General features: G+C 72.0%; 4 protein-coding genes across 11 annotated transcripts in view; 3 read left to right on the top strand and 1 right to left on the bottom strand.

The window, feature by feature from the left end:
- The first annotated feature begins 1203 nt into the window (after positions 1-1203).
- Positions 1204-4887, top strand: PRKAG1 (protein kinase AMP-activated non-catalytic subunit gamma 1). Of its 4 annotated transcripts, XM_083814130.1 has the most exons (12): positions 1236-1333; positions 1543-1603; positions 2215-2318; positions 2465-2546; positions 2631-2689; positions 2794-2839; positions 2959-3013; positions 3099-3225; positions 3595-3760; positions 3882-3919; positions 4012-4158; positions 4256-4887. In XM_083814130.1, the coding sequence occupies exons 1-12, from the start codon at positions 1328-1330 to the stop codon at positions 4358-4360; spliced, it is 996 nt and encodes a 331-aa protein (XP_083670256.1). In that variant the 5' UTR covers positions 1236-1327; the 3' UTR covers positions 4361-4887. The 4 variants fall into 4 exon arrangements, with proteins under 4 accessions (XP_083670258.1, XP_083670257.1, XP_083670255.1 ...); XM_083814131.1 differs by lacking the exon at positions 1543-1603 and having other exon boundaries at positions 1217-1333; XM_083814129.1 differs by having other exon boundaries at positions 1235-1333; positions 2465-2689.
- Positions 4888-5025: 138 nt separating this feature from the next.
- Positions 5026-7119, top strand: DDN (dendrin). 2 transcript variants are annotated; one of them, XM_083814127.1, is made up of 3 exons: positions 5026-5329; positions 5879-5953; positions 6048-7119. In XM_083814127.1, the coding sequence occupies exons 1-3, from the start codon at positions 5229-5231 to the stop codon at positions 7108-7110; spliced, it is 1239 nt and encodes a 412-aa protein (XP_083670253.1). In that variant the 5' UTR covers positions 5026-5228; the 3' UTR covers positions 7111-7119. The 2 variants fall into 2 exon arrangements, with proteins under 2 accessions (XP_083670253.1, XP_083670254.1); XM_083814128.1 differs by having other exon boundaries at positions 5026-5953.
- A 4524-nt stretch (positions 7120-11643) lies between these two features.
- Positions 11644-14813, bottom strand: WNT1 (Wnt family member 1). 4 transcript variants are annotated; one of them, XM_083814126.1, is made up of 4 exons: positions 14559-14813; positions 13994-14247; positions 13548-13813; positions 12375-13288 (listed from the first exon to the last, which is right to left on the bottom strand). In XM_083814126.1, the coding sequence occupies exons 1-4, from the start codon at positions 14657-14659 to the stop codon at positions 12800-12802; spliced, it is 1110 nt and encodes a 369-aa protein (XP_083670252.1). In that variant the 5' UTR covers positions 14660-14813; the 3' UTR covers positions 12375-12799. The 4 variants fall into 4 exon arrangements, with proteins under 4 accessions (XP_083670249.1, XP_083670250.1, XP_083670251.1 ...); XM_083814124.1 differs by having other exon boundaries at positions 11647-13813; XM_083814125.1 differs by having other exon boundaries at positions 12370-13288; positions 13548-14247.
- Positions 14814-18156: 3343 nt separating this feature from the next.
- ARF3 (ARF GTPase 3) overlaps positions 18157-18434 on the top strand; it is a 2904-nt gene continuing 2626 nt past the window's right edge. Inside the window, exon 1 of the mRNA XM_083814546.1 lies at positions 18157-18274. The gene's annotated coding sequence lies outside the window, so the exon portion shown is untranslated. The remainder of the gene's footprint in view (positions 18275-18434) is intronic.

Genomic DNA, 18434 nt, shown 5'->3' on the forward strand with positions numbered 1-18434 from the left:
GGGGGTGGCCGTGCCCCAGCGCCTCTGGTTGCCCCTCCTTGGGATGTGCCCCCCCCCCCCCCATTTCTCCTCTCCCCCCCCCCCCCCCCCTTCTCCCCATCCCCTCTGTGGCTGCAGAACGCCCCTGGCGGGGGGGGGGTCACCTGGGGGAGGCGGAGGGGGGGGGACGCAGGGCACCCCTGCCCTCATGTGTGTCCCCCCCCGGCCGTGCGATGTGCCAAGGTGCAAGGTTGGGGGGGCTGAGGGGGGGGGAACAGGGGATGGGGGGGCACTGGCCCTGCTCCCCCCAAAGCTGGGGGTGGGGGGGGCAAAGGGGATCGCCCCCCCCCCTCGCCCTCCGCGCCCACTGCTGGGGCTCCGCTGTTGGCACGGGGGGGGGGGGGGAAGGTTATTTATCTATTTATACCTTATATTGTATATACTAGATGGGGGGGGGAGGGGGGGCTCTTTGTGCTCTGCTGGGCTGAGATTGGGGTTGCAGGGGCGCACGGGGGCGGGGGGGGGCCACGGCATTTGGAACCCCCCCCAGCTCCGAGGGGGGGGCTCGGAGCTTCCCCCCAGGCAAGGGCGGCCTCGGGGAGCGGAGCAGCGAGTGGGCATTACGCAGCGGCCCCCGGCCCTGGCGCCCCGGGGGGGTCCCTGGCTGTGCCCCCCCTTCCCCCCCAGCACCCCGGGGCGGTCTCTGGCTGTGCCCCCCCCCCCCCTCCTCCTGGCCCCCAGTGGGGCACGGGGGGGCCGCACGGCTCATGGGGAGCCGGGATCTTTTAACGCACAAACACGCGGCGAGGGGGGGGTCCGGGGGGGGCCCCTCCCGGTACCGGGGGGGGGGGGCTGGGGGGGCCTCCCTTTACCGGGGGGGTGGGGGGGGGGCCGTGGCCAGTGCAGGGGGGGGGGGCCAGGCAGGGCCGGGGCGCTCTTGAAAGCTGCTTCCGCAACTCGTCAAAAGCTGCAAAAGGTTTTAAGGTATAAAAAAAAAAATAATAATTAAAAATTATTAAAAAAAATAATAAAAATAAAAACGACCAAACCCACCCGATTTGGGGGGGGGGCGGGCGGGGGGGGAACCCCGTTTCTACGACACCCCCCGGCTCTTGTTTTAAATAAAGCGCGTGAGAGGCCGGCCCGGGCCCTGCTGTGACCGGGGGGGGCCCCGGTTCTCCCCCCCCCCCGGTTCTCCCCCCCCTCGGTGACCCGGCGGGAGGGGGAAAGGTCGCCGCGCGGGCAGGGCGCGCTTCCGGTCACGTGGGCAGTGCTGGCGGAAGACGCCGCCGAGAACCGGGCGGAAGTGGGGCAGCGGGACGGGACCGGACGGGACCGAGCGGGGGCCATGGAGGTGGGGGCGGCACCGGGGTCGGACCGGGACCGGGAGCAGCGGGGCGGGGGGGGGAGCTGCTGGGACCGGGGAGGGGCTGGTGGGCACCGGGGGGGGGCTGGCGGGACCCGGGGGAGGGCGGGGGCCCGGTAACGGGAGCGGGGTAACGGGAGCGGCGGTAACGGGAGCGGGGCCGCGCCCGGCCCGGCCCGGCCCTTGTCGGTCCGCAGGATCCCGGCCCCGGCCCGGCCGCGGGGAGCCCGGCGGAGCAGAGCCCCCCGGGGCTGGAAGGTGACGCCGCGGCTGGCCCCGGGGCTTTGTGCTGGGCTCGGGGAAGGGGTCCCGGGGGGCGGGGGGGGGTCCGGGGCTCCTGGGGTTTGGGGGGGGTCCCGGTGTTGGGGTGTCCTCTTGTTAGGGTGTCCTCTTGTTAGGGTGTCCTCTTGTTAGGGTGTCCCGGTGTTGGGGCGTCCTCTTGTTGGGGTGTCCCGGTGTTGGGGTGTCCCATGTTTTGGGGTGTCCTGGTTGGGGTGTCCTGTGATTGGGTTTTCTCATGTTTTGGGGTGTCCTCGTCTTGGGGTGTCCTGGTGTTGGGCTGTCCTCTTGTCGGGGTTTCTCATGTTTTGGGGTGTCCCAGTGTTGGGGTGTTCCAGTGCTGGGGTGTCTCATGTTTTGGGGTGTACTGGTGTTGGGGTTTTCTCATGTTTTGGGGTGTCTTGTTTTAGGGGTGTCTCACGTTTTGGGGTGTCCTGTTATTGGGTTTTCTCGCGTGTTGGGGTGTCCTGGTGTTGGAGTTTCTTGTGTTTTGGGGTGTTCTGCTGTTGGGGCGTCTTATGTTTTGGAGCGCCTAGTGTTTTGGGGTGTCTCCTTGCTGCCGGCACGCGCCTCACGCTGCCGGTCCCCAGGGGAGCCTCGCCGCGGCGCCTACACCGCCTTCATGAAGTCCCACCGCTGCTACGACCTCATCCCCACCAGCTCCAAGCTTGTCGTCTTCGACACTTCCCTGCAGGTGAGCCGTGGGGGGAGGTTTGGGGGCGGCCGATGGGTTTGGGGTTCTTTCTCTGCCCCCCTGGTAAGGTTTTACAAGCCGGAGTGGCGGGACTGGGCTGCCTGAGGGTGCCCCGTGCCCCCCCCCCCGTGACGCTCCCACGGCAGGTGAAGAAGGCTTTCTTCGCGCTGGTCACCAACGGCGTGCGGGCTGCCCCGCTGTGGGACAGCAAGAAGCAGAGTTTTGTGGGTGAGCGAGCGGGATGGGGGCCTTGCGGGGCAGTGGGGGGGGGGGGAGGCCAGCAGGGCCCCGCTCACCCCTCCTGCCCCCCAGGCATGCTGACCATCACCGACTTCATCAACATCCTGCACCGCTACTACAAGTCGCCCATGGTAGGGACGACGCGGGGCTCCGTCCCCGCAGCTCCCCGGGGACCCGGGGTCTGGCTCCAGCCTGTGGGGTCGGGGTTAACCCTGGGTTTTCTGCCGGGGCCCAGGTGCAGATCTACGAGCTGGAGGAGCACAAGATAGAGACGTGGAGAGGTGAGGGGGGCTGCCCCCGGCTGCCTTCCCCCGCCCCGGACCTGCCTGGGGCACCCCAAACCCCGTGGCTCTGCGTCCCAGGGCGCCGCTGGCCCCCTCAGCGCCTCCTCTCCCCCCAGAAGTCTACCTGCAGGACTCCTTCAAGCCGCTGGTCTGCATCTCCCCCAACGCCAGGTACCCCCCTGCGGCGGGGAGGGGGCTCAGCTCGCGGCGGCCTCGGGCGCGAAGCCACTTCCCCGTCCTCCTCCTGCCCCTGCAGCCTCTTCGACGCCGTCTCCTCCCTGATCCGCAACAAGATCCACCGCCTGCCCGTCATCGACCCCGACTCGGGGAACACGCTCTACATCCTCACCCACAAGCGCATCCTCAAGTTCCTCAAACTCTTCGTAAGTCCCAGCCTTGCCCCGCACGGTGGCGGCGGCGGTGGCGTAGAGCCGGGCGCCGGCTGCGCCGGGTACCGCAGGCTCCGGGAGGCCGAGGTGGGTGCAGGTCCGGTGCCCTGCGGCAGGTACCAGAGGTACCAGAGGTACTCCCTGGGCTGCCACAGGCACCCCGCCGCCCCTGCTAGTGCCAACGCTGCGACGTGTCCGCCCGGGCGCCGCGCTTCGCACCCAGCGCTCTCTGCTTTCGCTCCTAGGACCGCAGCCCAGGCCCCCCGTGAGCCGGGGCAGCCGGAGCCGGCAGCACCGCGGGGCCTGGGGCGCGCCGGGCCGAGCCAGCGTCAGCACTGTCCCCCCTCCCCGTCCCCCCTGCAGATAGCGGAGGTCCCCAAGCCCGAGTTCATGGCCAAGACGCTGGAGGAGCTGCGGATCGGCACCTACGACAACATCGCCATGGTGCGGACCAGCACCCCCATCTACGTGGCGCTGGGCATCTTCGTTCAGCACCGCGTGTCCGCCCTGCCAGTCGTCGATGATTCGGGTGAGGACGGGGTGCGGCACGCGCTGGCTGTCCCTAAACATCACCTTGGGGTCTGCGCCGTCCCCTGGCCCACGGGACCAGCCCTGAGCACGCCTCTCACAGCCCCTTCTCTCCCTCGTAGGGCGGGTGGTGGACATCTACTCCAAGTTCGACGTTATCGTGAGTGCTGGGGGGGGCAGAAAAGCTGGGCTTGAGGTGTGGGGGGGCCGTGCGGGGCCCGGCTGCATCCCCAGCACCTCTCCCTGCCCCAGAACCTGGCAGCCGAGAAGACGTACAACAACCTGGACGTGACGGTGACGCGGGCGCTGCAGCACCGCTCCCACTACTTCGAGGGCGTCCTCAAGTGTTACAAGCACGAGACGCTGGAAACCATCATCAACCGCCTGGTGGAGGCCGAGGTAAACCCTTCCCCCCCTCCCCCCCCGGGCACCTGCTTGGGGCAGGTGGGGCCCGGGGGTCCCCGCGCCAACCTCAGCCCCTCCGTGTCCCCCCCAGGTGCACCGGCTGGTGGTGGTGGACGAGAGCGACGTGGTCAAGGGCATCATCTCTCTCTCAGACATCCTGCAAGCCCTGGTTCTCCCAGAGGGCTCCAAGCCCTGACGTGGTGGCGGGGGGGGGGACTCAGCCTGTCTCGGTGCCCCTGCCCTCCTTTCCTGCCCCCCCCCAGGCTTTTGGGGAAGGCTGGGGGGGTCCCCACTCACCAGCAGCATCCAGCAATAACAACCAACATGGGGCTCCCCGGGCAGGGAGAGCCCCTGGCTCCCCCCAGAGCCTCGCTGTGCGCCCTGAGCCCACGTTGGCCGTGCCGGGGGGGGGGTGCTAGGTCAGCCCCCAGCCCCCCCGGGGGTGCTCCCCACAGGGCACCGAGCCCGGCTGGGAAAGGGCTGCGTGGAGCCAGGCTGGGATCAGCCGCCTGCGGGCTGGGGCTGTTCCGCGAGCAGCTCCCGGACCCTCGTCACCCCGCCCGCGGGGATTTGTCCCGTTCTGTTTTAATTGTTCTGTTTTAATTGTCCCCACTCGGCTCCGTCCGGCCCAGGGCTGTCCCCGGGCCCCTCACTGCTGCGTCTTCACCTGCCACCGCCTCGTGTGCGGGGGGAACCCGCGAATAAACACCGACCTGGCACCAACCCAGCCTCGTTGTGGGCTCTATGGGGTCACCAGGGAAGGGGGTTCAGCCCCTCCCTGGGCTCGGGGGAATCTGCTGAGCTCACCCAGACCCTAAATCCCTGTTTGTTCCGCCCGTGGCTTTTCTAAAAGGCCGGGATTGGGGACGGGACGGGGACCGGGCAGGCTGCGGGGACCCTCCCGGCGCTGAGCAAGGGGGGAGCCGGGACTGAGGAAAGGCAGCGGAGTCCGGCAGGGGTCTGGGACCCCCGGGGGACCCCGCAAGGCGTGTGGGGGGGTCACCGGCCACCCCAACGCCAGGGTCTGCCGTCCGTGCTGCCCGGGGGAGGCGCGAGGCTTGGCCATGCTGAGCGCGGCACATTCCCGGCTGGGGGGGAGGCCGAGCGCAGCCCCTGCCACCGCCAGCTCCGGGGTCCGGCGCGGGGTCCGGCGCAGCGCTACGAGGTGAGGGCCGCGGCGGGGGCCGGGGGGGGGGCCAGGGGAGCCGAGTGCCGTACCGGGGGCTGGTGCCGGTGCCGGTGCCGTTGCCATGCCGCCGCCGGAGGGTTGCTAAGCTCCGCTCCGAGCCCGCGTGGGCTGCAGCGCTCGGTGCCAAACCCGGCAATCGCCTCGCGTTGTCGCAGGGGGGGAAGGGATCCCGGGGGGGTGTGGGGGACACGTTTGGCCCCCCCCCCGGGACAGCCGGCGACACCGGGGCCCCCGCAGCGTGGCGGGGCCGTGCCCCTCATCCCCCCGGCCTGGCGGTGCCACCGGGTGGCTCGGGGGTCCCGGGGGGTGCACGTGCGGCGGTGGCTGCGCCTGTGCGGGCGGGTGCGTGGCTCCGCCGAGGCTCCACCGAACCGGCAGCGCCGGGCCCCCCCTGGCCCCCCAGCACCGGCAGCCTCCGGTCCCCCGGGCCATGCTGGGTGGCCCGGAACGGGGCGCGGGGCGCCTGCGGATCTGCGAGCGGACCAAGCTGCTGCTGGTGGAGATCAACACGGTCTCGTGTTGCAGCCCGGCCGCCGGCATGGCCGCGGGGTGCCGGCCCGCGTCCCCCTGGACCTACCGGAGCTTCGCCGGGGAGTACGCGTGAGTAGGGCCGGCGGGGTTGGGGGAGGTGGGCTCCGTCCCGTGCCCCCAGCCCCTGTGCGGGGCGCCCTTCACGCCCCTCTCTGTCTTGCAGGTACCTGGAGAAGCGCTTGGTGGCGGAGCTGGCCCCCCCTTGGCCCCCCGTGCCCCGCGGTTGCCCCGCCGCCACCCCCTGCCCGCCACAGGACTTCACCTACCGGCCCCCCCCAGGCCACGAGACCCAGCCCTGGGCTCCCCCAGCCCGCTGTACCCCCGAGGGGTCAGGGTGCAGCTCCCCCCAGGGCCGGCACCCACCAGCCCCCCCCCGCAACCCGGTGCCGGGGGGCAAGCTGGGCCCCCCCAGCTACGAGACCCACATGCGGCGGATGCAGGCGGCCCATGTGCGCCGGGGGGGGCCGCCCCCCTACATCTCGCCCCCCGCCTACGACGCACCCCACCGCACCCTTCAGCCCCGGCCACGCAGCAGCCCCTGGGGGCCGCGCAGCCCACCCCCGGCACCGAGGGGCCGTGGGGCTGTGCTGGGGGGCTGGAGCCACACGCTGCCCCGGGCAGCCACCGAGGTTGGGTCCCGGCGGCCCCGCGGGCTGCAGACCCCCCCTGGAGGAGTGGGACCCCCCCGGCACAGCCAGACGTTGCCCCGTGCGGCAGCTAGCCGGGAGAGGGTCCCGGGGCGCAGCGGAGTACGGCGGGGGCCGGGGGGACACGTCCTCATCGATGCCACCCGCGTGGTGGTCCGAGCCCAGTACGTGCCCCCCCCGCAGCGGCAGCAGGTCCGGTACTCCGGGGGGAGCCCTGGGCCCGCCGCCCCCCCGGGCAGTCCCCCTGCTCCCCCCGAGACCCGCACCCCTCCCGCAGCACCCTCGCCCCCCCGCCAGCAGCCGTGCAGCCCCCGGGGCCCCAAGCAGAGCCCGGGGCCAGGCGGGGGGCCCCGGGGGCGCCCCCCCCCGCGGCGGCCGGCGCTGTACGCCCAGGCGCTGCGGGAGGCCGTGTCCCGCATCCGGCGGCACACGGCGCCCGACTCCGACTCGGAGGCCGAGGGGGGGTCCGGGGGGAGCCGGCGGTGGCCGTGCCGCGACGCCCTCGCCTACAGCAGCAGCAGCAGCAGCCTGGAGAGCACCGGGGCCCCCCCGGGAGCCGCCAGCCCCACCCGGGCCTGAGGGGCGGGGCCTGAAAGGGCGTGGTTCGCTGGGGGCGGAGCTTGGGAGGGTGTGGTCGGGCTGGGGGCGTGGCCTGGCGGGGTGTGGTCCCTCTGGGGGCGGGGCTTGGGCACGGTTCTGGCGGGCTGGGGGTGGCGCTGACCCCAATAAAGGCTGTGGGATCCCGCTGCTGTGCCTCTGCCCCTTGCGTGCGTGGGGATGGGGGGGGCTTGGCCCCAAAGTGGGGGGATCTAGCCCCAAAAACGGTCCCAAACTTGGGGGGGGGACACACCTGGCCCCAAACGTGCCCTCCACAGGTGTCCCCCCCACCCTTCCCTGTACACGCGGCTCTGTGCCTCCTTCCCTAGCGAGGACCTGGGATCCCCCCCGTGGCCCCCCAGCACCGGGGGACCCCCCGCAGCCTCTCGAAGCGTCACGGCCCCCCCCCGGCCCCCTCCTCCCTGGGTCCCCCGTAATGAGTAGGTGCCTGTGCCGGGGCGGCCCTCGGGCTGGCCCGTGGCCGCGGGACTGACGTCAGGGCCGGGGGGGGACCCCGGGTGAGTCACCGGGGGGGGACCGTTCCCCCCCCAGGACGGCCGCCACCTCTTAGTCACGCTGCGGGGGGGGGGAGGATCCCCGTGGCCAGAGGAAACCGCACAAATAACGTGTCCAATTTGCACGTTATTTAAAAACCGGCTCCTCCTCCGCCCCCCTGCGCGACCCTGTCATTATCCTGGTGACACCGGCCCGGAGGTCATGGCGCGGGGCAGCCGCCACTGCGGGGGACCCAGGCGCCCGGGGGGGTGGGGGGGCGCTGCACACGGGGCTGTCCCAGGCCACGTCACCCCCGCACTGGCACAGGGCCCCGAGGTGGCCAGCATGGCTGGGGGGGGGGTCCCGCACACGGCCCAGCACGGCTCGGCATGGCTCAGGATGGCACGATTTGGCTTAACAAAGCTTGGCGACAGCCTGGTGTCGCTTGGCACAGCCTGGCACGGCTTGGCACGGCTTGGCACGGCTTGGCACGGCTGGCACAGCTCAGCAGCCTGGCACAGCTTGTCGCAGCCTGGCGCAGTTCAGCACAGCCTGGCACGGCTTGGCACGGCTTGGCACAGCCTGGCAGGGCTCAACGCAGCTCAGCACAGCCCGGTGCAGTTTGGCACAGCCTGGCATGGCCCAGAACTGCCTGGCACAGCCTGGCACAGCCTGGCACAGCTCAGCACAGCCTGGCACAGCCTGGCACAGCCTGGCACAGCTCGGCGCAGCCCGGCACAGCTCAGCACAGCCTGGCACAGCCTAGCACAGCTTGGCACAGCCCGGCACAGCTCGGCACAGCCTGGCACAGCTCAGCGCAGCCCGGCACAGCTCAGCACAGCCTGGCACAGCTTGGCACAGCTCAACACAGCCTGGCACAGCTCAGCACAGCCTGGCACAGCCTGGCACAGCTTGGCACAGCTCAACACAGCCTGGCACAGCTCAGCACAGCCCAGCACAGCTCAGCGCAGCCTGGCACAGCCTGGCACAGCTTGGCACAGCCCGGCACAGCTCAGCACAGCCTGTACAGCCCGGCCAGGCCTGGTACCCCTTGGCACGGCCCATCTCGGCTGTGCCCGCGACCCCCCGTGTCCCACGGCCCTTCCCGTGCACGCCACTGCCCGGACCCTTCCCGTCCCCCCCGAGGAAAGGAGCCGCTGCTTCGGGCCCCCCCCCCAGGCCCCGCGCGCCGTCCCCCCGCCGCCGGCAGATGTCGCATCTCAGCCAGTGACGGGCGGGACCGGGGGGGACAAATGGGGGGGCACCGGGGGTCCCGGCCCAAGCGCAGGGGATGACGCGAGGGGACCGGCGGGACCCCGCCCTTGGCATTGCAGTGGCGGTGCCACCCCAGCCAGGACCCCCAGGGATAGACGTGACCACGCATGAGTGACCCCCAGGGAGCCGTGTCCCACGCGTGCGCTGGTCCCAGCGATGTCCCCAGGCAGCTGTGACCCCCCCCCGGCTGGTGCTGGCCCTGCCATGACCCACGCGTGACCGCCGTGTGCCCGCGGTGCCGGTCACGCCGGGGCTCACGTGGCCACGCGGTGGCTGTGCCACGACACACGCGTGCTGGCTGTGGCCCTGCGGAGCGGTGGCCTGCGCGTGTGCGCGGTGCTGACCGTGCCGTTGGCCACGTGTGGTGTTGGCTGTGCCCTGGACAGGTGTGCCCCACATGTGCCCACGGTGCCAGCCGTGTCCCTGGCATGCAGCGGCCATAAGGTCCCAGCAGTGACCCCAAGGTGTGGTGGCCATGGTGCCAGCCCCATCCCCGATGCGTGGTAGCCACGGTGCCAGCCCTGTCCCCAGTGCATGGTGGCTGCGCTGCCAGCCCTGTCCCTGGTGCATGGTGGCCACGGTGCTAGCCCCGTCCCCGATGCATGGTAGCCACGGTGCCAGCCCTGTCCCCGGTGCACGGTGGCCACGGTGCCGGCTCTCCCAGGCCGTGCGGAGGAGCTGGCGGGAGGGGGGGTGCGGTGAATGCGGCATTGTTGCGCGGGGTTGGAGTCACAGATAATTACCTCAATTAGTTACAATGGAAGAGTAATAAATACAGGCTTAGCGGCTCCTACCCCACTGCGGCTTCTCAGATTAATCCAGCCCGGGCGAGCGGAGCTGAAAGGAGTGATGGACAATTCATTAAACTCGCCGAATGCCGCACAAGGCACCCGTGAAGGCCGGCGTTAGCCCCCGGCGGCTCCGGCTTTGTCCCTAATTGTTCGTCTCGGGCATTGGTCACCTATCGGGGAGTGGGTGACGGCGACGGTCCCCCCGGGGCTGGCATGCCCGGGGATTAGAGGCCAGCCCTGCCACGGTTGCTGGGCGCGCTGGCCCCGCGCCGGAGGAATGCAGTGGACGGGGGGGGGGGGCGGCCGGACAAGCCGGGTGCTGGCGGGGCACGGGCGCGAGCACCCGGGGCGAGGGGGAGCCGGGACGGGGCTGCGGGGCTGCCACGGGCTCATGGGATGGGGTGGGGATGTTCCCGCAGCGGGCAGTGCCACCGGGCAGTGAGCTGTCCCTCTGTCCTGAACCTCTGGGCATGGCTCTGTCCCTCTGTCCTGCATCTCTTGGGGCTGCCCTTGTCCTGTCCTGCACCTCTGGCCACTGTCCTCTGTCCCGTAACTCTGGGCACAGCCCTGTCCCTCTGTCCTACACCTCTTGGGACTGTCTCTGTCCCTCTGTCCTGAACCTCTGGGCACGGCTCTGTCCCTCCGTCCCACATCTCTTGGGACTGTCCCCGTCCTTCTGTGTCCTTCCTGCGCATCTGACCACTGTTCTCTCCCTCCGTCCTTCACCTCCCGGCACAGCCCCGTCCCTCTGTCCTGCACCTCTCGGTTCCGTCCCCGTCCCTCTCTCCTGCATCTCTGGGCACACCCTTACGCCTGCTGCACCCCGTCCCCGCGGGCCCCCGCCAGCGGCAGGCCCGGCTTGCGGCTGCCACCCAGATGTTGCCCGGCTTCCCAGATGTGACGGGCAGCCCGAGGCGGGGCCGCCCTTTCCCCGCGCCGGCCCCGGCACTGCGACGGGAGCTATTTCCAGCACCCGGGTGTATTTGTTCAAGCCGGGGAGGTCTGCACCCTGCAGCCGGGCGCCCGCCCCGCGCCTGGGGTGCCCCTGCCTGCCTGGGGGTCGCGGCTGCCCAAGGTGCCCGGCGGTCACCGGCGCGCAGGAAAAGCTGAGTAACAGAGGTGACTTATAAGAATGTCATTATCTATATTCCTGACTCGCTACCACAGGAAAACAGGCTATTTTCATGCCCTGTGCGTGTGCAGAATTTAGCAGGCAGATAACTCCCGGCAGGCGGGAGATGCTCGGAGGGTTATTTCGGGCTGTGTTCCTTTCCAGTCCTTTTTTTCTCGCATTTCTTTATTTTATTTTACCACGCCAGGCAGTGTTTTTACCTTGGCACGGACAGCGGGGCCCCTGGGGTTTTTTCCCCCCCGCCTCCCTTCGGTCTAAACATCAACTTTTCCACTATCGGCCCTGGGGGATATTTCTGGCCACGGAGTCAGCCCGCAGCCTTTGATGCGCACTCCCCGGGGCCCCGCGAGGTTCCCGGCTTCAGCCCCCGGGCAGCCGGGGCTGCGGGAACCCTCCCGGGGGCTGGCGCTGGCAGGGACGGGGGTCCCCAAGCAGGGGCAGGTCCCAGCCCCCTCCCCAGGGGCTGGATTTTGCGGGGGCCCTGCGGTTTCCCCGATGCCGGAATTAATTGGGGACAGGGTTTGCAGCCCAGCACTTCGCCCTGCCCTGTTGGGTAGCGCGAGGTTACGGTCCCAACGGGTACGGGGTCCTGTGTGGTTGGGAGGTGCCCAAGCCAAGGGGAGCCGTGTCCCGGGGGGATACTCATCCTGGGGGGGCACCTGTCCCAGTGGGAAACCTGTCCTGGGGCGTGCTCTTCCTGGTGGATGCTCATCCTGAGGGTATGCCCACCCCCCCGGGATGCTTATCCCCGGGGAAAACGGATCCCAAGGGGATTTCCCCCCCCGGTCAGATGCCTGTTCTGGGCGGGGGGGGAGCCTGTCCCAGGGGGATGCCTGCCCCACTGGATCCCATCCCAGGGGGACGCACACCCCACAGGATGCCTGTCCCAGCGGGGTACCCGTGCCTCTCGGTACCTGCCAGCCACGGAGCCGCGCCCCACCTTTGCCACCTCTTTTCCCACTCCAGCTGCAGCCAAGCCCCACGCAGGGCTGTGGGACTGCGTGTGGGGCCGGTGGCCGGTGCCGACCCCCACGGTCCCGGCCTCAGTAACCTCCGTGCCCTCCCCGGCCCCCCTCCTCCCCCGGAGCCGAGGGGAGCCGTCAGCCCCGGCCGGGAGTGGTGATGGACGATGCTCATTCCCTGTCTGCCGTCTTGTACCTCCCGTGGCCGCTCCCGCCGCCCGGCCCCGGCGGCACCAGCCCCGGCGGCCCGGCAAATTCCAGCGCCGGGGATGCTGCAGCCCAGGTGCCATGGTGATGGGCGCCACGGCCGTGGGGATGGGCGCCACGGCCACGGCAGGGACAGCCGGGATGGAGACGGGGCACGGCGGGAGAAAGAAAAGGGGAGGGTGTCCCTCCCTCTCCAACACTCGGGGAGGGCAGAAGGAAGGGGAACGCGGGACGGACGGACGGACAGGCAGAGGGGCCGATGGACAGGGTGGTGGAGGATGAGGAGGGGGGTGAGTGGATGGGGTAGAAGAGGGCAGCAGGGCCAGGCTGGCCAGCGGGGCGGTTTGTGGGACATTGCTCCTCAAACAGCTGCTCCCCTCCCACCCTGGATCCCCTGAAAGAAAATGGGGCAGGACTGATAAAAATATATCCTTTATTCTTCTCTAGAGGCTATCAGTGACACCTGTAACAAAGCATTATTATTATTATTAATTATTATTATCTGTAATTATAAAAAACAGGGCCTGGGGCCAGCGAAGCACAGGGCGAGTGGGGAGCCCCGGCATCAAACCGTCCACAATAAATATTTTATTTACAGCGAGAAGGAAACCCCGCGGAGCCAGCAGGGGCCGGGGGCAGCCGTGACCACGCGCGGCGCTGAACCCCCAGGTTGGCTGCGGCCGCCCTGCTCTGGGGGGAGGGGGGGGTGTCCCGGGGCGCAGCCACACGCCCGCCCGTGGGCGCCTTCCATCCAAGCGGGCACCCGTCATGGGGGGCGGCACAGACCCCCTCCGGGGCGGCGCGGGGGCTCACAGGCACTCATGCAGCACCTGGGTGTTGGTGCAGTTCAGGCAGCTGACGTGGCAGCACCAGTGGAAGGTGCAGTTGCAGCGCTCGGTGACACGCTGGGTCCGCGTGCGGTACCCGCGCCCGCAGCACAGCAGCTCGCACCCGTCCAGCCCCGGCGAGGAGCTGTTGCAGAAGCGCCCGGCCGTGCCCGCCGTCCCCATCTTCCCGCTGTAGGTGCAGAAGTTGGGCGACTTCTCGAAGTAGACAAGGTCGTGGGGCGAGGGCGGCTTGTGCGCCGGGTTCTCGGGCTCCAGGTGGTGCAGCTCCACCCGCGAGGCCCGGTTGCTGCCCTTGTTGCCGTAGATGACCCGCGAGGCGCCGTCGAAGCGGTCCTTGAGGACGTCTCCCACGGCGCGGAAGGTGGGCAGCCGCATCCAGCACGTGCGCACAGTGCACGAGCCCGACATGCCGTGGCACTTGCACTCCTGGCGCATCTCGGAGAAGACTGTCTGCAGGGAGGGGGGCAGCACAGGGTGCTGTGAGCAGCCTGCGCCCCCCAACCCTGGGACCACCGTGCTCCCACAGCCACAGGGACCCCGCAGCATCTGGCCCCACAGTATCAGGCGATGTCGAGCCCACCCAAAACCAGCTGGGAAACACCCCTCCGGTGGTTTCCAACCCAGGCAGGGGGATGAGCTGGGGGGGTCTCCACAGCCATGCCCAGCCCCAACTCCCCCCAGGACTGCCTGAGGCCCCCGGTGCCCTCACCATGCGCCCGGCCTCGTTGTTGTGCAGGTTCATGAGGAAGCGCAGGTCGCGGCCCTTCTCGCTGGAGTCCACAAACTCCCTCCCGAAGAGCCGCCCGAAGTCAATGTTGTCACTGCAGCCACCCCAGTGCCAGTCGGGCCCCCCGGGGCCACGGCGCCGATAATCGCAGGTGCACGACTCGATGGAGCCCTCCGAGCAGGAGCGGGCCACCGAGTGCGTCACGCCGGCGCTGGTGATGGCGAAGATGAACGCCGTCTCCCGGCAGCCTGCGGAGGGGAGCGGGACCTCAGGGGCTGCGGGGACCCCCAGCGCCCCCCAGCCCCAGCAGTGCCCTGCCGGGGGCAGGCGGGTGGGAGACGGTTGAACCCACGGGGAACCTGTTGAGCGGTCCCACGCAGGGAGATGCGGGGAGCCCCCCGCCGCCTCCCGCCGCCCCGCAGGCTCACCCCGGTTGACGATTTTGCCGAAGATGTTGGGGCCCTGGGAGGTGGGGCAGTTCCAGCGGCGGTTGCGGAACTGCCACTTGCACTCCTTGATGGCGGTCTGGAGGCCGGAGCTGACGCTGTGCAGGATGCCGGGGTTCTGGCGGATCAGCTTGCGCTGCTTGCGGCTCAGCAGCTGCAGGCTGGGGTCCAGCACCAGCTGCACGTTCTTGGAGTCCGTCAGCAGGTTGGTGGAGGAGGCCACGTTGATGATGCCCCTGCGGCACACGCGGGGCTCACGGCGGGGCTCCCGGCACCCCGCTCCCTGCCGCCACCGGGGCACCTCCTCCGAGGGCAGCCCCCGCCGCTCCCTGCCGCACACCGGTGGCTCGGTGCCGCCGTTCCCACCCGCCGGGGCAGCGCGGGGGTCGCGGCTCTGACCCCCCGACGGAGCCGGGCGCTGCCCCCCAGCCGGGCGCACCTGCGCTCCACAGCCCTGGGGCGTGCGAGCCGGGACAGCGGCGGGGCCGCCCGGTGCCGGTGCTGGTGCCAGCCCCGTTCCCTTCCCGGTCCCGGTGCGGGCACTCACCACCATCGCCCGCTGTTGTTCACCGCCAGCGTGTTGGAGAGGGAGGAAAACGCCAGCGCCCAGAGCGTGCGGAGGGCCAGCAGCAGCGCGGCGGCTCGCATGGCTCCGGCGGCCGCGGGAGGCCCCGGCAGAGTGCGCGGGCGAGCGGCCGCCGGGGTATTTATGGTGCCGCGGAGCCCCGGCCCGGCCGCTACATCCACGCGTGTTTCCGGACGCGCGGGGCGCGGGCAGGGCGGGCGGCTCCGCCGAGGGCGGCCGCGGGGGGCCGCGCGCAGCGCCGACCGGGCGGCACCGGCACCGGGGCCGGGGCCCGGGGCCCGGGGCGCGCGGCGTCGGCGGCCCGTGCGCGGTGCCCGGTGCCCGGTGCCGGTGCTCGGCGGCTCCCCGGGAGGCGGCGCGGCGCGGCTCGGCTCGGCTCGGCGGGTGCGCAGCGCTCAGCACCCGGGAGCATCTTCCAGCCCCTTCCCTCTTATAGGGGCGGCGCGCAGGGTCCCCATGGGCCGGTCCCGCGTCCTCGCCCTAACAATGGGGAGCGGCGGAGCCGCGGCACCTCTTATGGGGCGGCCGGAGCGGCGGCGCCGGCCTGTCCGTCACGGCCCGGATTAGCCCGGCGGGTGGCTGCGTCCCGGCCCGCCGCCGCCCGGCCCCGTGCCGACAGCGCGGCCGGGCCCCCCCGCCCCCCCCCGGCTGCCCCTGAACGCCCCCCGCCCGGCTCCGCGCTCCCGCTGCACCGGCACCGGCGGGGGGAACGAGGAACGGCGGCCCGGGGCGTCCCGGGGCAGCTCCGAGCGCAAGGGGGGAGCAGAGTCCCGGGACAACCCGGGACAGCTCCCGGCGCACGGAGGGAGCGGGGGCCCGGGTGAGCCCGGATTTCCTGGGCCGGCCCCGGGCACACGGGGGAGTGGAGTGCCGTGCCGGGAATTCCCGGGACAGCTCCGAACGCCCGAGGAGAGCGGAGACCCGGGACAGCCCGGGACAGCCCCGGACAGCCCGGGACAGCCCCGGACACATGGGGACAGCAGAGACCCTGGGCAGCTCGGGTCAGCCCGGGGCACACGGGGAGAGCAGAGACCCGGGACAGCCCGGGACAGCCCGAGGACGCCGGCCCGGGACCCCCGATATTTTTGCGGTGGGGGACGCGGGGCCGGGACTGCGCCGGGGCCGCTCCGGTGTCCGTGGAGCCCTCTCCCGGTCCGTCCCCGGAGCTGTCCCGGACACGGACCCCGTCCCCCGGGAACACGGCCGTGGGCACCCAGGGTGTCTGCACCCCCCGTGGGGGCGGCCCGGCCCCGCACGTCGGGGGCCAGAGGAAGGAGCAGGGGACGGAGGGACACGGGGCGAGGGGAGGCTGGGGGGGGGCGTGGGGGGCGGCGTGGCGTGCCCGTGGGTGCCCGGCCGGTGCCGCTCCGTGGCTCTGACAGGGCCCAAGGCGCTGTCCCCGCTGTCCCCCACCCGGGGTGGTGGCGATTCCCCCCGGGGCCGGAGCGGGGGGGCTGCGCTGAGCCGCTCTGGGAGCCCCTTTTGTGGAAGGGGGGTGCGGGGGGGGAGGGGGGGGCGGTTAATCCCCCCGGCCGCGGTTTCCCCGGACCAGTCATGCGGAGGGCTGGATTAGCCCCGCTCGGCCCGTCACGGCCCGCACCCCTCTGACACTTCCAATTAAAGCCCGGACAAAGCCTGGGGCCGCGGGCGGGGACCCCCCCGACCCCCCCCCCCCCCATTGCACCCCAGCCGGGGGTGCCGGCCCCCTTCTTCCCTCCTCGTCTCCATCCCCCTCCCCGGGCCCGGAGGGGCTGCCCCGGCGCTGCGGGAGCTCCTGGTACCCGCTCCCACCGCCGCCCCCTGCCCCCCTATCTCCGGTCCCCCTCCGGGTACCGGGGACCCCCCCCGCAGCGTAAACGCCACCCCCCCTCCCCCCGCTGCCCCGTCCCGCCGGCTCCCCCGGTGCAGGTGCCCCCGGTCGGGCGGCGGCCGGGCCAAGCGGTGGGCGCGCCCTCGGGCCGCCGCCCCGTCGGGGCTCCCGGGGGCTGAGGTCAGCGGCCGCGGGGAGGCCCCGGGGCGCGGCCGGGAGGGCCCTGCCCGGGGCCGTGCCCACAACGGCGGGGCCCGACCCCCCCCCCTCCCCATCCCCGTTACACCGGGGGGGCTGCTCTGGCGGTCCCCACTGCCCCCCCCCCCCCCCCAAGCACCCCCCGGCCCCGTACTGTCCCCGGTTCCCCCCGCACCCTCTGTCCTCTCCCTTTCCCCGTTCCCGGCCCCCCCCTCGATGTCCCCGCTCGTCACCCCCCCGCTCTCCCGGGGCTCCCCCCTCTGCCTCCCCCCAGCCGGTGGTACCGGGGGGCGGCGCTCGGGACCCCCGCCCCCTCCTGGGGCGTTGTCGGGAACCCGGCAGTGCGGGGCGGCTCCTGCAGCCGTCGGGGCTCCCGGTGCTCCCGGTGCTCCCGGTGTCCCGGCCTTACCTGCCTCAGCGGAGGGGAGCCGGGGCCCGGGCTGGGAAGGAGCCGCGCGTCCGGTCCCGTCCCGTCCCGTCCTTCCCGTCCCATCCCGTCCCGTCCCGTCCTTTCCCATCCCATCCCATCCCGTCCCGTCCATCCCGTCCCGTCCCATCCCGTCCCGTCCCATCCCGTCCCGTCCCGTCCCGTTCCGTCCCGTCCCGTCCATCCCGTCCCGTCCATCCCGTCCCGTCCCGTCCCGTCCCGTCCCGTCCCGTTCCGTCCCGTCCCGTCCATCCCGTCCCGTCCATCCCGTCCCGTCCCGTCCCGTTCCGTCCCGTCCCGTCCCGTCCATCCCGTCCCGTCCCGTCCCGTTCCGTCCCGTCCCGTCCCGTCCCGTCCCGTCCCGTCCATCCCGTCCCGTCCCGTCCCGTCCATCCCGTCCCGTCCCGTCCCGTTCCGTCCCGTCCCGTCCCGTCCATCCCGTCCCGTCCCATCCCGTCCCGTCCCGTCCATCCCGTCCCGTCCCGTCCCGTCCCGTCCCGTCCCGTCCCGTCCATCCCGTCCCGTCCCATCCCGTCCCGTCCCGTCCATCCCGTCCCGTCCCATCCCGTCCCGTCCCGTCCCGTCCATCCCGTCCCGTCCATCCCGTCCCGTCCCGTCCCGTCCCGTCCCGTCCCGTCCATCCCGTCCCGTCCCGTTCGGTCCATCCCGTCCCGTCCCGTCCATCCCGTCCTGTCCCGTCCATCCCGTCCGGTCCCGTCCCGTTCGGTCCCGTCCCCTCCGCCCGGTCCCGTCCCGTCCGTCCCGTCCCGTCCGTCCTGTCCAGTCCGGTCCCGGGACGGACTTTACCGGTGCCCGGTAGCACCGGGACGCCCCCCCCAGCACCGGCCACGCGGGGAGCGGCTCCAACCCCCCCCCCCGGTGCACTCCCCAGGGCCCCCCTCCCGTGCACCCGAGACCCCCCCACCTCGACGCCCCCCCCCCGGCACCGACGGCCCCCCCCGGCCCCCCCCCTCCCCGACGTGCCCCCCCCATCGATACAAGCCCCCCCCGCGCTGCTGCATCCGCTGCCATGGAAACGGCCGGCGGCCCGCGCCCCCCCCCCCCTCCGCGCCCCCGGGCCGGTGTTGGGGGGGGGGGGGATAAAAAAAAAAAACGGGGGGGGGGGAACCGGGAGCTCTCGCGAGATCGGCGCGCTCGGGCCTCCGCTTCCGGCGGCGGGAGCGGTGCAGAGTCAGCTGCGGGCGGGGGCGCCACCGGCACCGGCACCGGCACCGGCTCCAGGTGCGGGGCTCGGCGGGGGGGGGCGCGGCGGGGCTGCTCCCCCCCCCCCCGTGGGAGGGGGAGGGGACGGCGCTGCCCGCAGCGTGGGAGGAAGAGGAGGAGGAGGAGGAGGAGGAGGATGGAGGGGGCGGGGGGGGGCGCAGTGCGGGGGGGGGATGCA

Source organism: Anser anser, assembly GCF_964211835.1.
Source record: "Anser anser genome assembly, chromosome: 30".
NCBI classification, from domain to species: Eukaryota; Metazoa; Chordata; class Aves; order Anseriformes; family Anatidae; genus Anser; species Anser anser.

Excerpts from the sequence above, each read along its gene's own strand:
- DDN (XM_083814127.1), top strand. The coding sequence starts at position 5,229 with ATGCTGAGCGCGGCACATTCCCGGCTGGGGGGGAGGCCGAGCGCAGCC. Across the intron at positions 5,330-5,878 it reads GTCCGGCGCAGCGCTACGAG|CCCGGCCGCCGGCATGGCCG; the intron begins GTGAGGGCCGCG and ends CTCGTGTTGCAG. Across the intron at positions 5,954-6,047 it reads AGCTTCGCCGGGGAGTACGC|GTACCTGGAGAAGCGCTTGG; the intron begins GTGAGTAGGGCC and ends TCTGTCTTGCAG.
- PRKAG1 (XM_083814129.1), top strand. Across the intron at positions 2,690-2,793 it reads GCTACTACAAGTCGCCCATG|GTGCAGATCTACGAGCTGGA; the intron begins GTAGGGACGACG and ends GCCGGGGCCCAG. Across the intron at positions 3,920-4,011 it reads ACTCCAAGTTCGACGTTATC|AACCTGGCAGCCGAGAAGAC; the intron begins GTGAGTGCTGGG and ends TCCCTGCCCCAG.
- WNT1 (XM_083814123.1), bottom strand. The coding sequence starts at position 14,659 with ATGCGAGCCGCCGCGCTGCTGCTGGCCCTCCGCACGCTCTGGGCGCTG. Across the intron at positions 14,248-14,558 it reads AACAACAGCGGGCGATGGTG|GGGCATCATCAACGTGGCCT; the intron begins GTGAGTGCCCGC and ends CGTGTGCCGCAG.